At 36.5% G+C, this 19,174-nt stretch overlaps 1 protein-coding gene across 13 annotated transcripts in view; it reads right to left on the bottom strand.

The window, feature by feature from the left end:
- The window catches only part of MYBPC1 (myosin binding protein C1), a 107,197-nt gene that overhangs the window by 36,077 nt on the left and 51,946 nt on the right, over positions 1-19,174 (bottom strand). For all 13 annotated transcript variants that reach the window (XM_074271378.1, XM_074271382.1, XM_074271377.1 and 10 more), the window contains 8 exons: positions 18,963-19,014; positions 15,218-15,274; positions 10,322-10,488; positions 8,867-8,999; positions 7,348-7,472; positions 5,327-5,432; positions 2,941-3,107; positions 986-1,148 (listed from right to left, as the gene is read on the bottom strand). In XM_074271378.1, coding sequence (XP_074127479.1) covers positions 986-1,148; positions 2,941-3,107; positions 5,327-5,432; positions 7,348-7,472; positions 8,867-8,999; positions 10,322-10,488; positions 15,218-15,274; positions 18,963-19,014 — 970 coding nt within the window. The remainder of the gene's footprint in view (positions 1-985; positions 1,149-2,940; positions 3,108-5,326; positions 5,433-7,347; positions 7,473-8,866; positions 9,000-10,321; positions 10,489-15,217; positions 15,275-18,962; positions 19,015-19,174) is intronic.

Genomic DNA, 19,174 nt, shown 5'->3' with positions numbered 1-19,174 from the left:
TCTAAAGATAAAAGTGTCCTCTTGGGGCTTCTACACTAAAAGGGTTTATAAGGTAACTATTGCATTGAATGAGAAGTAATAAGAATGTAACAGAAGCACAAAATGCTCCATGAAGACAGGAGACAGAGGAAGGAGAGAATTTTTGACTGGGTTCTGTGAAGCCTTCATGTGGTATCTGGGCTAGGGCTTGAAGGATAATCAGGCTGCTAGACAGGTATTAGATTCTCCATAGAGCCAAGCATCATGGAGAGTTGGTCATGGTCTGATCGACTAGCTCAGCTCAGACAGGCAACAGGATTATGGACCTTGTTTATTCTCTTTGGCTGCCCATGCTCACTTGACCATAGTTCTGTATTATGTTCCAGCCTATTATGCAGGCCTGAGTTTGTTATCTAATTATTTTATATTTGAACATTATGACTTCATTGATATGGCAGATATCCCAACCTGCCCGTTCCTCCTGTTCCAATTTCATCTTATCCGTATCCTTCCATGGGCTTCCAATTACTTCTAATCTACCCAATTCCCTGTTCATCTATTACCCTTCACTGTTATTTAATAATTAGCAAGAGATGGCTATTTCATAACTAATAAAAATGAAACTAGAGAATATAGCTTGATAATACATTTTCCATACTTCATGAATCCATGATTTTGTTTTCTCTGCCAATACAGATTATAGCCCTGCAACAACTCATTAGATGTTCTCCATCTGTTGGTATGGCTGAAAAATCAGCATCTCAGCCAGGTAAGAGACCAATCTCTTTGGACACGGCTAGTCAGGTCCTTGGGAAAGAGATATACACTTCAAAGAAAGTCTCTTTGTCTTGATAGAACTTGGACCTCACTGGAACACTTCTGAGAGCCATAATGCATGGGACAAGATATCGTTTTTGGAGTCAGAGGACTGGGGTTCAAATCCCACATCCATTTCTGTGAGGCATAGGAAGAGAGTGTTAATGAAGGCTTGCCTCGGATAGCTTACCTTCCTTTGTGGGCGACCTTTAAGCGTTCACCTTCTTGGACAGGTAGGCCATTCTTAGTCCATTTCCCTGGTACGTTTTCAGAGATTTCACACTTCAAGCAGATTTCTTTTCCAAGTTTCTCAGTTATATCTGTTAAGGGCTGCAATATCTTCAGGGGTCTCACTAAGGAAATGGATAAAATGGAAAAATGCAAGACTGAAACTGTGGACTAGTTTTGATGCCTACTGTTTGCATGGACACATTAGAAAAGCCTATGACTGAAACAAGTATTATAACAGCACAATGGCAGCATTGTGTGTCTTTTTTCAGTAATTAGAATAATAAACACAAAATTATGTGAGCTAAGAGACAGAGGAGGAAACCAAGGGGATTTTCCTGATGTCATCTTTTTGTGAGATATAGAAATGACCATGACCCCTACACCTCATTCTCAGTTCTGCAGATTGATATCATCACAGCCAGTCATCATTGGGTCATCTTGTAACATTGATGTCCAATTGGGCCTGATCATGTTGTGATGTGAACTGTGCCTTTTTCTTAAGACAGTAATTCTATTGAACCCATTAACTCTTGGAGCATCCTCAGACAGACCTTCTGAATGCAATGTACCCGGGCTTCCTCCAAACCGAGTCCCATTTTTCTCTGCTTTGGATTTGGGCCCACTCTCTGTGTTTTGGCAGAATGTTCATCGAGCATTGCATGCTCATGTAGTCGATGGATGGAAACTCAGGGATCCAATGGGCTTCAGTATTGTTTATGATACAAGTTAGTCAATTCTATTTAACAACCACCTATTAAACATTTACTATGTGCAAGCAGTGACAAGGGGTTTGGAATACAAATATAAAAAGATGAAACGGGCTTTATGCTTGGGAAAATTACAGCTTACTATGGGAGAAATTGAAAATGAATAGCAGTATGGCTTCATGAATAGAAAATTGGCCTTGAATCAGGAAGATCTGGTTGATGCAAACTGGTTCTGTGATCTTGAGCATATCACTTAATCTCTTAGTGTTTTAGACACTTAAGATATAAACTATTATTATTAGTAGTAGAAATAATAATAATTCACATTTATTAAGCACCTTTTATGTGCCAGGGACTGTGCTAAAAACTTTACAATTATTGTCATATTTAATCTTCACCACATCCCTAAAAGGCAAGTGCTATTATTGTTCCCATTTTACAGTTGAAGAAACTGAGCAAATAGGGTTAAGTGACTCGTCCAGAGTCACCCAGCTAGGAAGGAGCTGAGGCTGGATTTGAATTCATTTCCTCACTCCAGGTGTCCAATGGTACCATCTAGCAGAGGTGCCAAAAGTGCCTAGAAAGTCTGATTGTAATCATCCACTGATAGAGTGATATTTATCTGGGCTTAGATGATAATTGTAAGGGCCTACTTTTTTTTCTCTTTAAGCAAGGGAATACTGCACATAAAATTTGAAGTAAAGTTGAAATCTGACATTCAGTTTTTAAAGCCTTTCCTGACCACTGGTTTCCCTCCGTCTCTTCTGTTTGCTCTCTGATTTAATATTCTATGTGAAATAAAGATTTGGCTAAAACTTCCTGCAACAAAAACAGAACACAAGGAGTTGGAAGACTTCTTAGAATCCCGGATTCTCAGCTGGAGGCCCTTCTGAGGGCATCAGGTTTAATTCTGTCCTTTTACAGGTGAGGAGCCTGAGGTCCAGGGATGTATAAGATGTGTCCCAAAATCACACAGGTGGTTAGCAGGCAAGATAAGATTTGAACGCGTCTTCTGGATTCCAAATCCAACATACTTTTTTTTTTTTTTTTTTTTTTTTTTTACTGTACCATGCTGCACAAAAAAATGGTACAGGACATTTTGTTAATTTACAGGAATTTTTGTTAAATTTGTTGTTAATTTCCTGTAATCAATAGCAATAAACATGAGAAACAATCACTATTGGAGAGGCAGGTGAGGAAGACTTACAGTCCACACTCAGTTTGGCAGAAGACTGTCCTCCAGTTGTCATGACAGAGTACTCCGCACTGTCCGCCTTGGTGGCTCCTTCTATGATCAAAGTGTGCTTCTTCCCTTCCACCTTGACCCGGTATCTAGATTTTGGACCGATGATAATCTCCTCACCATTCTTAAACCTTATGAAAAATGAGAACAATTTCCACATCATGAATGGAGAACCAGAAATGTTCTGATGGCTCCTTCAGTCCATAAGATAAAATCAGAATCAGGTACTAAGGAGGAGGGGTACTATGGGATAGTTGAAAGGGACCATAAGTAATCATTTAACTTTTCTGAGCTTTGGTTTCCTCATCTGTACAACAGGGATAATGCTCTATATAATAGCTACATCATAGGTTTTTAGGAACATCAAATGAAGTAATTTATATAAATCATTATATGATTTTATGCAAAACTTAGAGCTGGATATTATTTTTCTGTTTTGTTTTTTGTCTGTGGTCTGTGATTTCACTGATATATTATATATAGATAGATAGATAGATAGATGTAATGTGTGAATATGTGTGTGTATATGTGTGTGTGTGTGTATGTGTGTGGAGTGTGTGTGTGTGTGTGTGTGTGTGTGTGTGTGTGTGTGTGTGTGTAATTCCTAATAAGGAAATCCTTCTTCTAAGGCAAATTTGTATGAAATTTCTTCTTGAAAGCAAGCCCAAATTTTACACTTTGAAACTTAAGCCCTGTGCTCCTGCTTCCACTCTCTGAGACCAATACAAACAAATCCAACTTCTTTTTCCCATGAGCTCGAGATGGCTATGGTGTGCCCCCCTTATTCTGGCTGGAAATTAAAAAAGGAGCCATTTAGGCTTAACATCAGGGAAGTCTTGGCTCAGCGTAGCTGTCCCAAAGGAGAAGAAGTTGGCCAGAAAAAGGTAGGTCTTCCAGTAAGACCTTTGGTGTTTGGATTGGACTAGATGGCCACTGAGGTCCATTCTGATTCTCGGACTCTGTGATTCTTCAGGCTAAATGCTCTTTGTTTTTTAGTTTTCAACATTCATCTTTGTAAAATTTGAATTTCCAGGTTGTTTTCTTCCTTCCTCGCTTAGTGTTCCTCTCCTCAAGAGAGCAAGCAATCTGATATAGATTATACATGTGCAATCATATTTAAATGATTGCACATATTTCCACATTAGCCATTTTGTAAAAAAAAAAAATAGAACAAAAGAGAAAAAACATAAGAAAGAAAAAGCAAAAGAAAAAAGGTGAAAATACTATGCTTTGATCATCATTCAGTCTTCACAATTCTCTCTCTGGATGCAAATGGAATTTTCTATCCCAAGTCTATTGGAATTGTCTTGGATCATTAATTACATTGCAGAGAAGAGCCAAGTCTAACACATAATCTGTTATTATTGTGTTAAATGTTCTCTTAGTTCTGCTCACTTCACTGAGCATCAGTTTAATGTAAGTGTCTCCAGGCTTTTTCGAAATCAGTTTGCTTATTGCTTCTTAGAGAACAATAATATTCCATTATCTTCCTATTTATCCATTCCCCAGTTGATGAGTATCCACTCAATTTTCAATTCCTTGTCACTACAAAAAAAGAGATGCTACAAATATTTTTGCACATGTGGGCCCTTTTCCCTCCTTTGTGATTTATTTGGGATATAGACCCACTACTGACACAAACAGGCTAATTTCCAGTAAGCCTGGAAAGATGTATATTAACTAATGCTGGAATGAAATGAGCAGAATCAGGAAAACAATGTACACTAACAGAAACATTGTGGGATGATGAACTATGCTAGATTTAGCTCTTCTCAGCAATTTAGTGATCCAAAACAAGTAGACTTGGGATGGAAAATTCCATCTGCCCTCAGAGAAAGGACTATGAGAATAAATGTGGATCAGAGTCTACTATTTTCACTTTTTTTGTAGTTTGCTTTTTCTTTCTTGTGATTTTTCCCTTTTGTTCTGATTTTTCTTTCACAACATGACTAATATAGAAAAACATTTAAAATGCACGTGTATAATCTTAAAAAAAAGTGTTTTTGGAAACTTTTGGTTGTTGCCAATCAACATAGACATGGACTACTCAGATTAAAGTGGATCCTAGAAATTAAATTTCCCAAATCTTCATCACCATTTTAATGAGACATGTTAGTAAATAAGACCCAGGATGGGAAGTATCAAGAAATCTTACTTTGGTTCAGGACTGGAGAGCTTTTTTTTCAGCTTTTTCTTTTCAGATCGTCTGATAAAACTTAGGGACTTTTCTTAGAATCATGTTTTTTAAATAAATAAAAGAGAATATACAGGATGAAGAAAAATTAGTGACAATAAAGATGTGAGGAAGTTTCCCAAGAAATGAGATCCGGGTGGAAGAAAGGCTGCTTACCATTTTACGTTGGCGTCATCCTCGGACACCTCGCATTCCAGTTCTATTCTTTCCCCACAGTAGGCGTTGGTGTCCTCCAGTTGTTTGGTCACCATTATTGGGGGCTCTAGCGTGAGAGACAAATGAACCAGTCACCTGGGACTCTAGTTCCAGACTTGCATCTTCTGCTTCTAATCAGCCACACAGTAGGAAGATGCTATCTCTCCTTGAGAACCCTACTCTTATCCCCTGCACCATCTTTTGTGCAGCAGTGGCTACTCCTTTGGACAGGTATGGACATGTGCAGGGATAGGGAGATGACTTAGCTATGATTTACTGTAATCTATGATTTAATTGATGGAGGGATCTTCCAGTGAGAAATTCTCTTTATCAATATAAGTCAGAACTTTCCCTGCAACTTAGTTTTAGAGAATATCCTAGAGCTGGGAGAGATTACGGGACTTGTCTAGGGTCAGAAAGCCTACATGTATCAAAGGCAAGACTAGGATCTGGGTTTTCTTGACTATAATAGATAAACAGAAATAAAAGAATTTCCTACTGTTCCCATGTTCTATAGTTGATATTTCTGATGAAAGAAAGAATCTATAAAATTCAATGGAAACCACTAGTCTAGATTAAGGGCCCGAATCCCTTCTTGTATCTTGGTTTTCTCTGGTGAAACTTAAGGAATTTTCTCAGAATCATGTTTTTAAATGCATAAAAGAAAATGTACAGGTTGATGAAGTTTAGTGGAAAAAATGTGATTTTCTCTCCTATCCCAGTTCAGGGCCACTCTGAAGTCTATTTAGGGACCTCAGGTTAAGAAGTCCTGTTCTAGGTAGGTAGCATAGATCTCGAGTTTTCCATTTGGGGTGCATTTTGTAGTAAAGAGAATAGAGTGAAGCATTCTATTCATCATGAACAGGGTTCAGTTAGTAGTATTCTGCAAATGATCTCTCAGCAAATGGCAGTCACTAGAAGCTTCTCTTCTAGAAGCCCCATGAACCAGTGTACTCTCCCCCTTAATGAAGGTGGTTGTAAGGGAAAGTCTAAGCTTGTGCAGATGGGCAAGCAGCCAGATTTTCATGAATAAGGTTCTACAGAATCATGGGACTTTCTAGTTGGAAGAAACCTCAGAGGCTGCTTCTCTACTTTTACAGAGGAGGAAATGGGGCCCAGAATCAAGATTGGAATCCAGTTATCCGAATTGAGTTATCAACTCATAATTCCACACTGCCTCATAGGATCCATATCCTGAAGTCACAGTAAAAAAAATTAATTTTTTTAAACCTAGCTCAGTGACTGAGTTTGAGAACAAAAGCAGCAGACATTTGATCAGTAGTAGTGGTCAATCTCTTTCAGACTAGAGTGACCTAATATACTGGATCCAGCCCCGAGTGGGGATAGAAGTAACACATACGGAGACTATGTTTACTTTGGGAATCCAAAGGTTCATTTTATCCTATTATAACAACAATCGCTGCTCTCTTGAACATTTTTTCCTACAAAGATCAAATAGCTTGTTTTCAAAACTCCAGGCTCCTCTTGAAGTAAAGTTTTAGTTGCCGAATTAATTTATAGAACTTCCTATTGGAATATGAAGAGATTTAGTTCCTCTTCTGTACCTAATCCTTCTCCAGAAATATTCCTGAACTCCTGGATTTGGGCTGTGAATGGGATTAGGGGATAATTATGAAAAGCAGGGAGGATGGCGTGGAAGCAGTTGCTGAAAATGAAGAAATGCAGGAAAGACAGGAGCAAACAGCTGTTCAAGCAGATTAGAGGGTCACCAAACACTTTTTAGGAAGGAAGGACCTAGAGCATATCTGAGTCCATTCCTCACACTGGCACTGGTGGTCTTTCTTGCAGCCTATATAATCCTTAAAGTCCTGGCTTCTAAAGTTAGTCGCAGTGCTTCCAGGATACGATAAGACAAAATAGTAACTTGAAAGAGGAATTCTCAGGTCGTTAACCCAAGCAGAGAGAGAAGCAGCTGCTTTAAAACAGGAAAAAAATAATAAGTGTGATTTAAGTAATTTTACCTCTTACAAAGAGTTCTGTGGAACATTTCTCATCCCCAGCTGTCACATAATACTCTGAATCATCTGTCATCTGGCAGTTATTGATAAACATGATTCTCTGGTTTCCTTTGTGCTCAAAGATGTATCTGTTTTTAAATAGGAAAACTCATGTTAGTGAAATTGATTTTTTTTTTGGTTCAGACTCACCACAATGATAATTTAAAAAAATAAGTTGGTCAGTGTGAGGTTCTTAAATTCAACAACTTTGAACACTGGCTTTTTGTTTCTAGCATGGATTTTGTATAATATTCAAGGATGATGAACATTTCACCAGGAACTGCCATCATTGACAGGAAGTTCTTTCAGCCCTGGCCCTCCCCATCACTAATCTGCAGCTGCTGCCTCTCATGGTGAGGGAGAGCTCCTTTCAGAACCTCCATGTCCAGAAGCATCCAGGCTACCTTTCTTTTTATTTCCACAGGGCTGAATCCTCTGGACTTCCCCATAATGCCCTTCTGCCCAAAATCTTCCCTCTCCCATGCCCACCTTTAGTTTCCTTGTTTTATTCCCTTATTAGACTGCAAGCTTCTCCAGGGCTTTCTTTTTTATATTTGCAGTGCCAGTTTTGAGCCTAGTGCCTGGCACATAGTAGGCATTTAATAAATGTTTCTTGACTAACAAATTTTAAAGGTGGAGGCTCAGTCACGGTTTCTTGGCCCATTTTCACGAAGCTGGTATAACTCATACACAGGTCTTCCCAACTTTAAGCCCAGAACTCCATCTATTACATTGTTTTGGGAACATGAATTCCTCTGGTTTTTATGAAAAATTTTACCTTACCCTTCTTTATATCTCATATATTCTTTATTTTGTTCTTTGCTTTGAGAGTTGGATATACACAGGGAATTCTACTGGCCTAGGGAACACCTGTCATGGGAATTCTGTCTCCCCACTGATTTTCTTTATTACTGAGAGCATCAAAGAACCACTTGGGGCATTGTGAGGTTGGACTCACAGAAGCCATGTCAGAGGCAGGCCTGGAACCCAGGGCCTGCTGACTTCCAGGTCAGCCCATTATATCACCTGCCTCTGTTTACATAACATGCATAAGTACATTAATTTAAGAATCAGACTGTTGGAAGTAGATTCTAACATTGTGGAAAAGGAGACTAAAGAGAGAGAACTACAGTCAATCATTTCCATGTTTTGCCGCCCTATGTAAATTCCATATATGTTGAAATGCTGGGTTGAAGTTTTTGTTTTTTCATCATACCTTTTGGCAACAGATATCACAACAATGAATACCTGCTCACCAAAATATGAAGTAGTGTGAGATCGATTTATTATTTTATTTATAAGCAGAAACCAGAGTTCAGATCATAACTCTCTCACATTACTTGGATGATTTTAAGCAAGGAACTTCAAACTTCTTCACCTCAGTTTCCTTATCTGCAAAATGGCCTCAGAGAAAAAACCCCCCCATTCCTACTCCCAGCTCTAAATCTAGGATCTCATCAGCATGCATTAATTCAACACTTACTTTGTACTGGGCCGTATTTCTTGTCCATTTTTATACCATTTCACTTCTAGTTTTGGGTCTGCCAACTCCACCACAAATCTGACCTTACCACCTTTGTCTACCTGGTAGGCAGGATCAAGAATTTTTGAAAAAGCTGGAAGGAAAAGGAAGAGGAAGATTATTAGAAAAAGAAAAAAAAAAGTAAGAGGACCAAGAATTTAAATAGGAAAAATAGATTCACTAATTATATAAGGAGAATGCCTACAAATAGGAAGAAGGATTATTAGAAAAAGAAAAAAAAAGCAAGAGGGCCAAGAATTTAAATAGGAAAAATAGATAGATTCACTAACTATATAATGAGAATGCCTACAAATAGGAAGAAGGATTATTAGAAAATGAAAAAAAAGCAAGAGGGCTAAGAATTTAAATAGGAAAAATAGATTCACTAATTATATAATAAGGATGCCAACAAATAGGCTCACTAGAGAAGAATTTATTTTTGTTTCTTCCATATTCAATTATCATAATGGATTTATCATAAATTATTATCACAATTATCATAAAACATAATTTTAGATTCCATGTCTATTTGTGTATGCAATATAGACACATTTAAAAAAATTCCTGAAGATTAAAAAACCCCAATATAGATATATAGATAGATATATTTTAAAAGGCAAAGTAAGGAAATAAGCTGTCTTTTTGATAACCTTGAGTTGTTGCTTTGAAAATTTGTTAGGCTAAAATGAGAGGAATCATTGATTTTTTTTTCAGTGTAATCATAATCCTTACTAAAATGATTAGCAAGATCTTGCACTTTCCATCCAATCAACATCATTTTATAGAGTCTCCCATGGAGATGAATCTATCAGCATGGTAAATAGAGCCAGAAAAACCTGGCTTCTAATCTCTTATCTCTGACACTTATTATCTGTGTGATCCTGGGCAAATTATTGTCTGAACTTCATTTGTAAACCAGATCATAGAGCTCAGGTCGGAAGGGAACTCAGAGATCATCTAATCCAACCATCTCATTTTCCAAATTGGAAAATTGGGGTTCTAAGAGATTAAATGATTTCCCCAGGATCACACGGGTAATGAACATCAGACGTGAGATTAGAACCTGAGGCTTCAGACGCCAAAGCCAGGGCTCTTTTCATTGACACACACTGGAAAAATATATATGAATACTATTGGTATGATCTTCCTCTTAAAGCATAATTAGAATGGGATTTAAAGTTCTCAAAGTAAGCTCTGCATCAGCAGGACAAGAATGGTACCCATTGTACCTTGAAAATCATAGGACATCCTCAGGAGATAATGATCACTTTCAGTGTTAATTACCTCCTCTCCCTTAATCTCCATCAGCTCCACATTTCATTGCATCAGGCTATTTGACTTAACCTTTTAATTTTAGCCAAAAAAAAAAACCCAACAAAATTAATTTTTTAAAAAAAGGTTCCACTTTCTACCTACCTGCGCTTTTCTTCTCAACCCTCCTCATGCGCTTCAGTCGCTTAAGCATGCCTCTCAGATCAGTGATGCCATACTGAAAGGCGATCTTCTCGTATTCATTGGGATTGGCATTTTTCAGAAGCTCCCACACATCTATTTCTGGCTCTTCTTCCTGTTGCTTGACTTCCCTACCAAAGGCAAAAGGCGTTAGCCATCCGGGTTAGAGAGGCTACCACTGTCCTTTCAAGAAGGGACAGACCGAGATGAACATTGGCAGATGAGGTACCACAATTCCCTCTGAAGGTCTAAGCGAATAAAGCAGACAGTTGGTCTCATTATCTTCATATTAAATTTTAGGGGAGCTTCCAGGTCCATAGAAATATAGTCAATTACTGAAAATAGTGTTTTAAAGTTTTCTGGTCATGAAATTTCCTTTTCGAAATACAAGAGATGGTTTTGGTTTTTATAAATACTCTATTCTTGCTTTTTTTCTTCTTTTCCCTTCGCATTTTTTGAGAACTATTTTGCTGATATCTCGTTAGAACTTGAGTTTGATGATATTCCAGAAGAGTTTAAATGTTCATATTCAGATAATGTATTCATTAAAATGGACTTAATATTAGAAGATTTTGATGTTTGTAGAGAATGAAAGAAATTAAGTATTCTGCATAAGAGACAGTGAGATATAGTGGATAGAGAACTAGCCTCAAAGTCAGGAAGTCCTGGGTTCAAGACTTGTATTTGATATAAGCCAACTATGTAACTCTGGGCAAGTCGTTTAATCTCTTAGTGCCTTAGGAAACCCTTGAAGACTACAATGAAACCTAGGGGCTAGTCCCTACATATATACATATATGTATATGTATGTGTATGTATATATATAGTATTTACAATGCATATATACACATCATATATGCATATACATATATACAATATATACAACATATACAACAAACACATGAATACATGTGTGTATATGTGTGTACATATATAATATAGTATTTACAAATATTGATTTACTGTTGGTTTTAAAACCACTTATTTGATTAAAGCAGGTTTAAAAAATTAAATAAGTGATTATTTTGGGAAATTATGGACTGCCCACCTGTTCTTCTGTTCTTCATACAATGTTAAGAGATCTAAAAGATGATCCCCAAAATATTGGGACCTTCTTTGGGGGCCAACATTTTCTTATCTGTAAAGAAGGGAGTTTGGTATAGATCAGAAGTTACTATGTTATGGTCTGTGAATTAAAATATATGTATATGTATATATTCATATATGTTTAATTCATGGACTACAACATAGTAATAGGTAGATAGATTATATATCTATATATTTTGACAACTATTTCAAAATAATAAGTTTTGTGCTTTTAAAAACATTATTCTGAAAAGGGGTCTGTAGGCTTCACTAAACTGTCCAATGAATCCATGACATAAAAAAGGCACAAAAAGAAATTCCTGGATTAGATGATTTCTGAGGACCCCCCTGGTTTCTATATTCTGTGTTTCTTTGATTTTCCTAATTATGTCTCTAACAAGCTGATGAAGAAAGGACCGGCATCTTTGGTGGGATTTCTTTAGTCAATTTTACCAATTTTCTACTCTCTCCCAGACTCTAAAACCTATTGGTAAATGCCATAAATATCCAGCACCACTTTCTTCTTCCTTTCTTCTCCTGACATTCTGCTGAAGGATCACAAGTGGCCAAGAACAGCAGTCACCACTAAACTGCTGTTGAATGGAACATGAAGATATTCACATGCAAGGGCTTCCACCTATTGCCCTCAGAGCTCTAGAGGAAGCAGCACAAAATAGATGGAGGAATAAGAGTCAGATAGCCAGACTGGGGGACCACCCAGCTGGACTGGGACCCCAGGAAAGGGAGCAGCCTTCTACAGCTTCCGATGTGAAATAATTTTTCCTTGTCAGCTAGAGATTAAGCTCAGGTATTTTTAAGTCTTTCTACATATTGGTATCTGGAACAAAATCGAGACCATTTTCAGTTAAAGCTACTCTTAATTGCATCTCCTCAACTCCTCTGGGAGTTATATGCACTTCCCAGAACCACAGAATGCCAGAGCCACAAAGGAACTCAGAAGACTTCTATTCTATTCCTATCTGTACTTCAAAAAACCTTTGTCTACTAGACTCAAGTACCCTTTGCTTAAGACTTCCAGTAAGGAGAAACTCACTACTTAACAAGGCAGCCCATTCTACTTTGGGATGCTTCTAGTTGTTAGGAAGGTTTTCCTTACATCAACTTTAAATCTGGCCCTTTGAAGTTTGCACCTTCTTGTCCTAACTCCACACTCTGTTGTTTTAAGCAAAAGTGGAGGAAAAATAACAATATTTCTTATCTAGATTCTTCAGATCTCATCTTTTAGGCTTATATAACTTATATAAATAATTCTATCTCCATAAAATTTAAATAAATGGACAGTTCTATTAATTCATTTTTTGGTATAATTTAAAATATTAAAACATTTATATAAATCCTATTCCTTTAGAATAGACTTTAACGCAGGGTCAACATCATCCAATTGCACTAAAAATTGGTCCTGTATGTTGTTGGAAGTGCCCAAAGTTTGGAGATCTTTTGATTTTAAATAAATTTTGGGTGTAATAAAATTGATACTAATGATATTTTACTTTATATAGAAGTAGAGATGGCAACCATATCTTACAATGAAAATGCATGCAATTCACAAACCCACAGAAAAACTTACATTTATAGTATCTGAAATATATTATGATATTAGTAAAGCATGTTAAAAGAATATAATCTTAAGTGACAATTCCAGTCTAGTCAATGAGGTAAAAATAATAGTTAGGGATGTGAAGAGAATGAAAAAAGGAGACACACGCTATCTACCTTGCCTGATATTTTTTGTTTTCACTTCTCTTACTTTGATAATACTTTCTTTTACCTCTACAAACACCTGATATGACCAGATTTGCTTTAAACATTTTTAAAATCTTTTATAAAATTAAATTTAGGTCCTTTGTTTAGTACTTTGTCAAATGCTATCTAGTATTGTTATTTAATTTTTCATGTGTTTTTGCCTGGACATCTTGGGTCAAATCATACATACTTACATAAGGACAGAGACCCTATCTTAAGTTTCTTAGTATTCCTCATATTGCTTATCATGATTTTCTACAAATATTATATAAATGCAGAAGCCATAAACTAGTAATCTTGGTGTTGGAACTAGTGTCCTCCAATAAACTTCATAATTCAGGATGTGAAAATAATGGAAGTAATTTGTATAAATTCAGCTGAGTTGGAAGGAGATTTAGTAACTAGAGTAACCAGTGTATTATGTAAATTTTGTCACCTGGGGACAAAGTAGTTAGGGCCCTGAGTATATAAGTGATCAATGTTATGCTAATTGATTTATTTTTAAAAGGTTCTGTGAAATCCTATGTAAAAATCTTTAGGGGTAACATCCAGAGCCAGACTCAATTCAATTCAAGTAAAATTTCACTGGAGAATAATAGCATTTCAATAGAAGAAAAAATGGAGGAAAAATAATAATATTTCTTATCTAGATTCCTCAAATTTCATCTTTTAGATTTATATAACTTATATAAATAATTCTATCTCCATAAAATTTAAATAAATTGACAATTCTATTAGCTATTTTTTTTGTATAATTTAAAGTACTAAAATATTTATATAGATCCTATTCCTTTAGAGCAGACTTTAATGTAGAGTCAACATCATCCAATTGCACTAAAAATTGGTCTTGTATGTTGTTGGAAAAACTTTCAATAGAAGAAAAATCACAAGATTTGATCTTCAGGCAAACAGAAAATCACAATCAATTTTTTGAGCTGTTAATTTAGAATGATCAACCTAGCACTTGCTGGGAGATCTCCTCCCAGATCATTTACAAACATGTTTTGTAAAATATAAATATAACAAAATTAGCTGCCTGGGATCTGGAGGTGCAACTCAGATTGGCTGCTTACCACATCTCTCCCTGGAGGTCCCTTACATCTATGATACTAATTATGTCCTTACTGAGAGTATTAAGGTTTCAGGAGAATGACCAGCATTGTACAAGTAGGTAAGATATCCTAATTCTATCTTTTCCACTTGCCATGCATCCAAAACAAGGTATGAAATTCTGCCAGAACTTTTTATGACCAATATTGGTATTTTAGCTACTATGGCTCCTGTCAAATCTGCCTGAAAGGTATTGCCATACTAATAATATCTGATCTTGTGGCAAAACCATTGTCCTGAAAAGAACACCAGATTAGGAGCCCAGGATTCTTCTTTATCTAGCTCTGTGATGTTACACAGCCCCACTCTGTTTCAATTGTAGAAGGCTGAAAACTCCATCTCTCCTGCCTACTTCCTAGGGCTGAGGGGAGGATCAAAAAAGATTGTTTCTGTAAAGCACCTTAAATATGATTAAATGCAAAAGAAATAAGAGACATTAGTAAAATCTTTAAAGCTCAAATGAATGGTGCGTTCTATCAAGTGCAAGGTACTGGATTGGTGCCCTTATTGATGATTAACTAGAGGTGATCAATTTTCTCCAGATGAATTTCTAATCTTTGTTGGTCAGTGGCTCATCTTAAAGGTTTGTGTGAGGTACAGCAGAGATCTGTCTATATCGGTCTCCATTTTCCCATCTTCCCATCCCCAGCTGGCAGGGGGAAAAGGTGAAGTTTCACAGATAAAGTTTTCAAAAGATTTTTTTAAACATTTAAAGCATTTCCTAAAATCTTTCAAATGAATAGACAATTCTTTCCTTTCTCTGTTTTCTTAGATTACACTGTTAAGCTCTCCAAGCACAATATGTTAGGAAGAAAAACCATTCATTTTAAACTTGACTTTTCTGTGCACGAAGCTAACGGTTTCCAGCCCACAGCTCCTCACTTCGCCATTGGTTCTCACCTACGTTTCAGGAGACCACTAAAGTCAAGTTCTCCTGCATCCTCTTGTCCTTCACCGCTGTTGTTAATAAAAGAAAAGCAAACCGGTGTTAACTCACTGAGACAAGGACCACTATCCATTGCAAACACTCTAGAGAGAACGTATATGCAATTTTTTTTTTTTTTGCACAACAGGAACAGGACTAAAATCAACACAAACTTGTATTTTTTTCACACAAGGGACAGTTTCCATTTCTAGCAGGTGCTCTTGTGGAAAAGTCAACACAAAGACTTGTGTTATGCTCCAGTTTCAGAAAAGTTTCTGTGATCTGCATCATGGGAGGGAGGGTTCACATTGATGAGATCACAGACCCAGCAAAGTAACCATATTCCATAGATTGCATATATATCAAGTTGCGTAGATTTGTGTTATAATTGAGTAACACAAATGCATTCAAGCCAACCAACAGAAAGTTCTTTGTTTTTGCAACTATGAGGTCTGGACAAAGGACTTTGGCGATTTCTGTCGTGCAGGGAGACAAGAGATTGGCTTTGTTCTAATGAATATCAGTATCAAATACATAGAAGAAAGCCTCATAGCCCAAGTTACCCTGGTGGTGAAAATGAGCAGATGACATATTCAAAAGAAAAAAAAAAATCCAACTTTATGTATGATTCCAAAGTAGAGATAGAGGGTAGCTTATTTAAAGATGCATTCCTTTTGCTCTTATAAGGGAAATAATTTGTTTTTGGTTACAACAGCAATATTTACTCAAGCTTTTTTTTTTTTTTAAGTATAAAGAAACCAGTTCTTTGGGCTTCATTGAATTAGCAATGAAGCTTTAATTATTTATTTGGTAAATGATGTCCTGTAGAAGAATGCATCTTAGGTTTGGCATGCAGTCACCTTTTTGACTAGAGAGAGATTTAACTGAGACTGAGCAGAAGCTAAAGAATTGACATCAAAATGGTACCATTTACTTACATGTTTAAAATTTAAAATGGAGGTTTTGTTTCCTGCTGTTTACAAATGTTATTTATAGTTTTCTAAGAAAGCGTCTGTGGGGTTAAAAAAAAACAATGTGCATACAATACACAAGTTATAATGGTGTTTTCAAAAAAAGTTTTATTTTAAATTAATAGCAAACATTTGGAGTGAGGAGAGGCCTTTCTGAGGTATGCACATTTCTATATTTCCAAGGACATAAATTTGTATTTTAAGTTTTTTCCTTTTCCTTATAGAATAAACTTGTTCAGAATGCAAGTTTCTTTTTGAGATAAATATTTGCAGTGCCCTGCTTAAAAACTGGGGCTAGAGACAGAGAGAATTCCAGGCCTTGAAGTGTTCCACTGTCATTTTTTCCAAAAGGGAAAAAAATAAAATTGATGATAGGGTTATTGGGAAATATTATTTCGTTTGTGGATTCATCAGTTAAGCAAACATATTTTCATTGTTTGTGAAGGCAGTAGAACAAGAAGTATGCTTAAAATAAAAAAAAATACCCAATCATAGTTTTTTTCATTGCTTTGAAACAAAGATTTCAATTCAAGATAACTTTTAAAAAATATAATGAATAAAATACAGATGTTACATTGGTCAAAATATTTAACCTGATTAAAGAGCTAGTACCATATCAAATTAACTTTGATCAGTCAAAGAATGGCAGTAAGGGGTAGGGCTATTTGCAGTGTGAGTTTCTTCTGCAAACTATTTAAGCTCCTTTCTAATCCATCTATTCTGACAAGATTATTATTCATTCCTTCTACATTTGCCAAAATTATATCAGGTGTTTGTTTTGCCCGACTCCAGGTTTTTTTAAAAAATTATTCTCTTCAGTACTCTAATTTGGGCAATGTAATGTTTAAATGATACCAATTTCCATAGCAGGCCATGTGTGTATGTTTGTGGGGATGCTTTCTGATGTATAAGTTAAGGGTTTGTAAAAAACTGAATTGAAGATTCTGTGGTCTTTAGATGAAAAGCAACATAGATGGCAAGTTTTTGGTATTATCTATCTTGTGCCATATGGACTTAAAAAGGAATCAAGAAACACATTTTTATACCTTATAAGCCAAACTCTGGCCCATATTTTATGCGTGACTCTGATAAGTTTTTTTTAATATACTGGCTTCTTAGGTATGCTTATTATGTAACTAGGCTATTTTTGAAGCAAAGTCCTTGAAGGCAAGAAGTCATGTCTAAAAGACAATCATTTTCCAACTGGCCCAGGATGATTTGACCCTAACTCGGCAGGGGATTAACTTCCCAAAGCAGGCTGGGGAAATTCCCATGATGTCAACTGACTAGACAAGACTAGACAGAGTTTCTAGGAGTACAGCAGGTCACTGACACTCATGTTCCCGCTCCCCAGAAAAGTACAAAAATGGTCAGTTATCTGACAGACCATTAGGTGGATATCCAACTGCCCTCTAGTCTGCTCTGACCTTGTCTGTCTCTCAGAGGCTGTTTGTCTATGTGATTAAATCAACATGACTACTAGGGGATATTTGGGTTTAAATAATAATGATCTTCTCTAATACTGGACCAGGAGCAAATTTGTCCCAAAGATATGCCAGAAGGAGCTTGAAGGTACTATAATTATAAACAATGGACTTAAACAATGTTCTTCAAATAGCACATTTCATATCTAGGGATATTGAGGAGGATTAAAGGTGATTTCAATTACAATCCAGTCTAAAAGCTCCTGAGTTTAGGGAGATTGGAAAAAGATAAGAAAAGAAAATGAAAAGTTCTTAAGGTCCTTCTGGCTAGGGATCTCCCAGTTACTGGGAGATAGGGCGGGAGTGGAGAGAGCTTACCTCAGCATCAAAAGGATCTGGATTTAAATTCTACCTTAGATACTCCCAAGCTGTATGACCCTGAACAAGTCAATTAGCCTCTCAGTAACTCAGTTTTCTCGACTGGAAAAATGAGCATGATAGCACCTGCCTCATAATATTATCAGGAGGGTTAAATGGGACAATATATGTAGAGCACTTTGCAAACCTTAAAGAGTTATATAAATGTTAGCTCTGCTTATAGTGCTTGATCAGCCCTTGGATAAATTGAGTCTCTATCCTGTTACTAAGTTAAGGTGTAGGATGGGAAAAAAAGAAAGATGCTTCCATTCTCTACATCAAAGCTTCTTAAACTGTGGGTCATGACACCATATAGGATCATGTAATTGAATGTGGGAATTGCAAAATTTTTATTGATTATCAGTAAATATTTGATATATATTTTACATATTATATACCTAATCCTTGGGGGTGAGTAAAAATTTCCAGAGTGAAAAAGGATCACGTGTGGAAAAAGTTTAAGAAGCTCTGCTCTCCATGATAATCAGCAGGTACCACGGAGAGCACCATTCTTTCAGGAGTTAAATTTTTAAACATGTGTGTGTATGCACTTATGTACACTTTCATTATATACACATAACCTAAAACAAATCTATTTCAGGAAGAAAAACTCTTGAGTTTTTTGAAAACCAAAGTGACCCTCAGGAAAATGTGGGTTTGACTGGAGCCAGTTCATTCTAAAACTGATCGTACATTAAATTTGACATAGTCCTCCAGCTCATCCCAATCCCAAGCTCATCTCTAGCCCTCCAATTAATCTAGCCTCAAACACATGGAGAGGTATGTGATTGTCCATGATTGGCAGTTGTATCAAAGGAATACAAGGAAGAGGGGGCAACAAGTACCCTTATCCTATCCCATTTTATTACACGAGTTCTACGCATCCCAAGATGCCCATTTGAAGTTACCTTCTTTTGAAAGCAGATCTGATATCAATGTTTGGAGTGGTTCCAGTAGATTCTTTAAAAGAAAAGAAAACAAGAGTTAATGGTCCTGAAGAGAAGGACTTTGGGTGCGATCAGAGCTCCAGTTGAAGCAGAGAGGAGCAGGGTTCTTGCAGACTTAGACCATGAGCCATACAGCTTGGTGCACTGGAGTTAGAAGATCTGGATTCAAATTC

Source organism: Sminthopsis crassicaudata, chromosome 5 (assembly GCF_048593235.1).
Source record: "Sminthopsis crassicaudata isolate SCR6 chromosome 5, ASM4859323v1, whole genome shotgun sequence".
Classification (NCBI taxonomy): domain Eukaryota; kingdom Metazoa; phylum Chordata; class Mammalia; order Dasyuromorphia; family Dasyuridae; genus Sminthopsis; species Sminthopsis crassicaudata.
The sequence above is the reverse complement of the archived record's forward strand: the minus strand, read 5'-3'. Positions and strand labels throughout refer to the sequence as shown.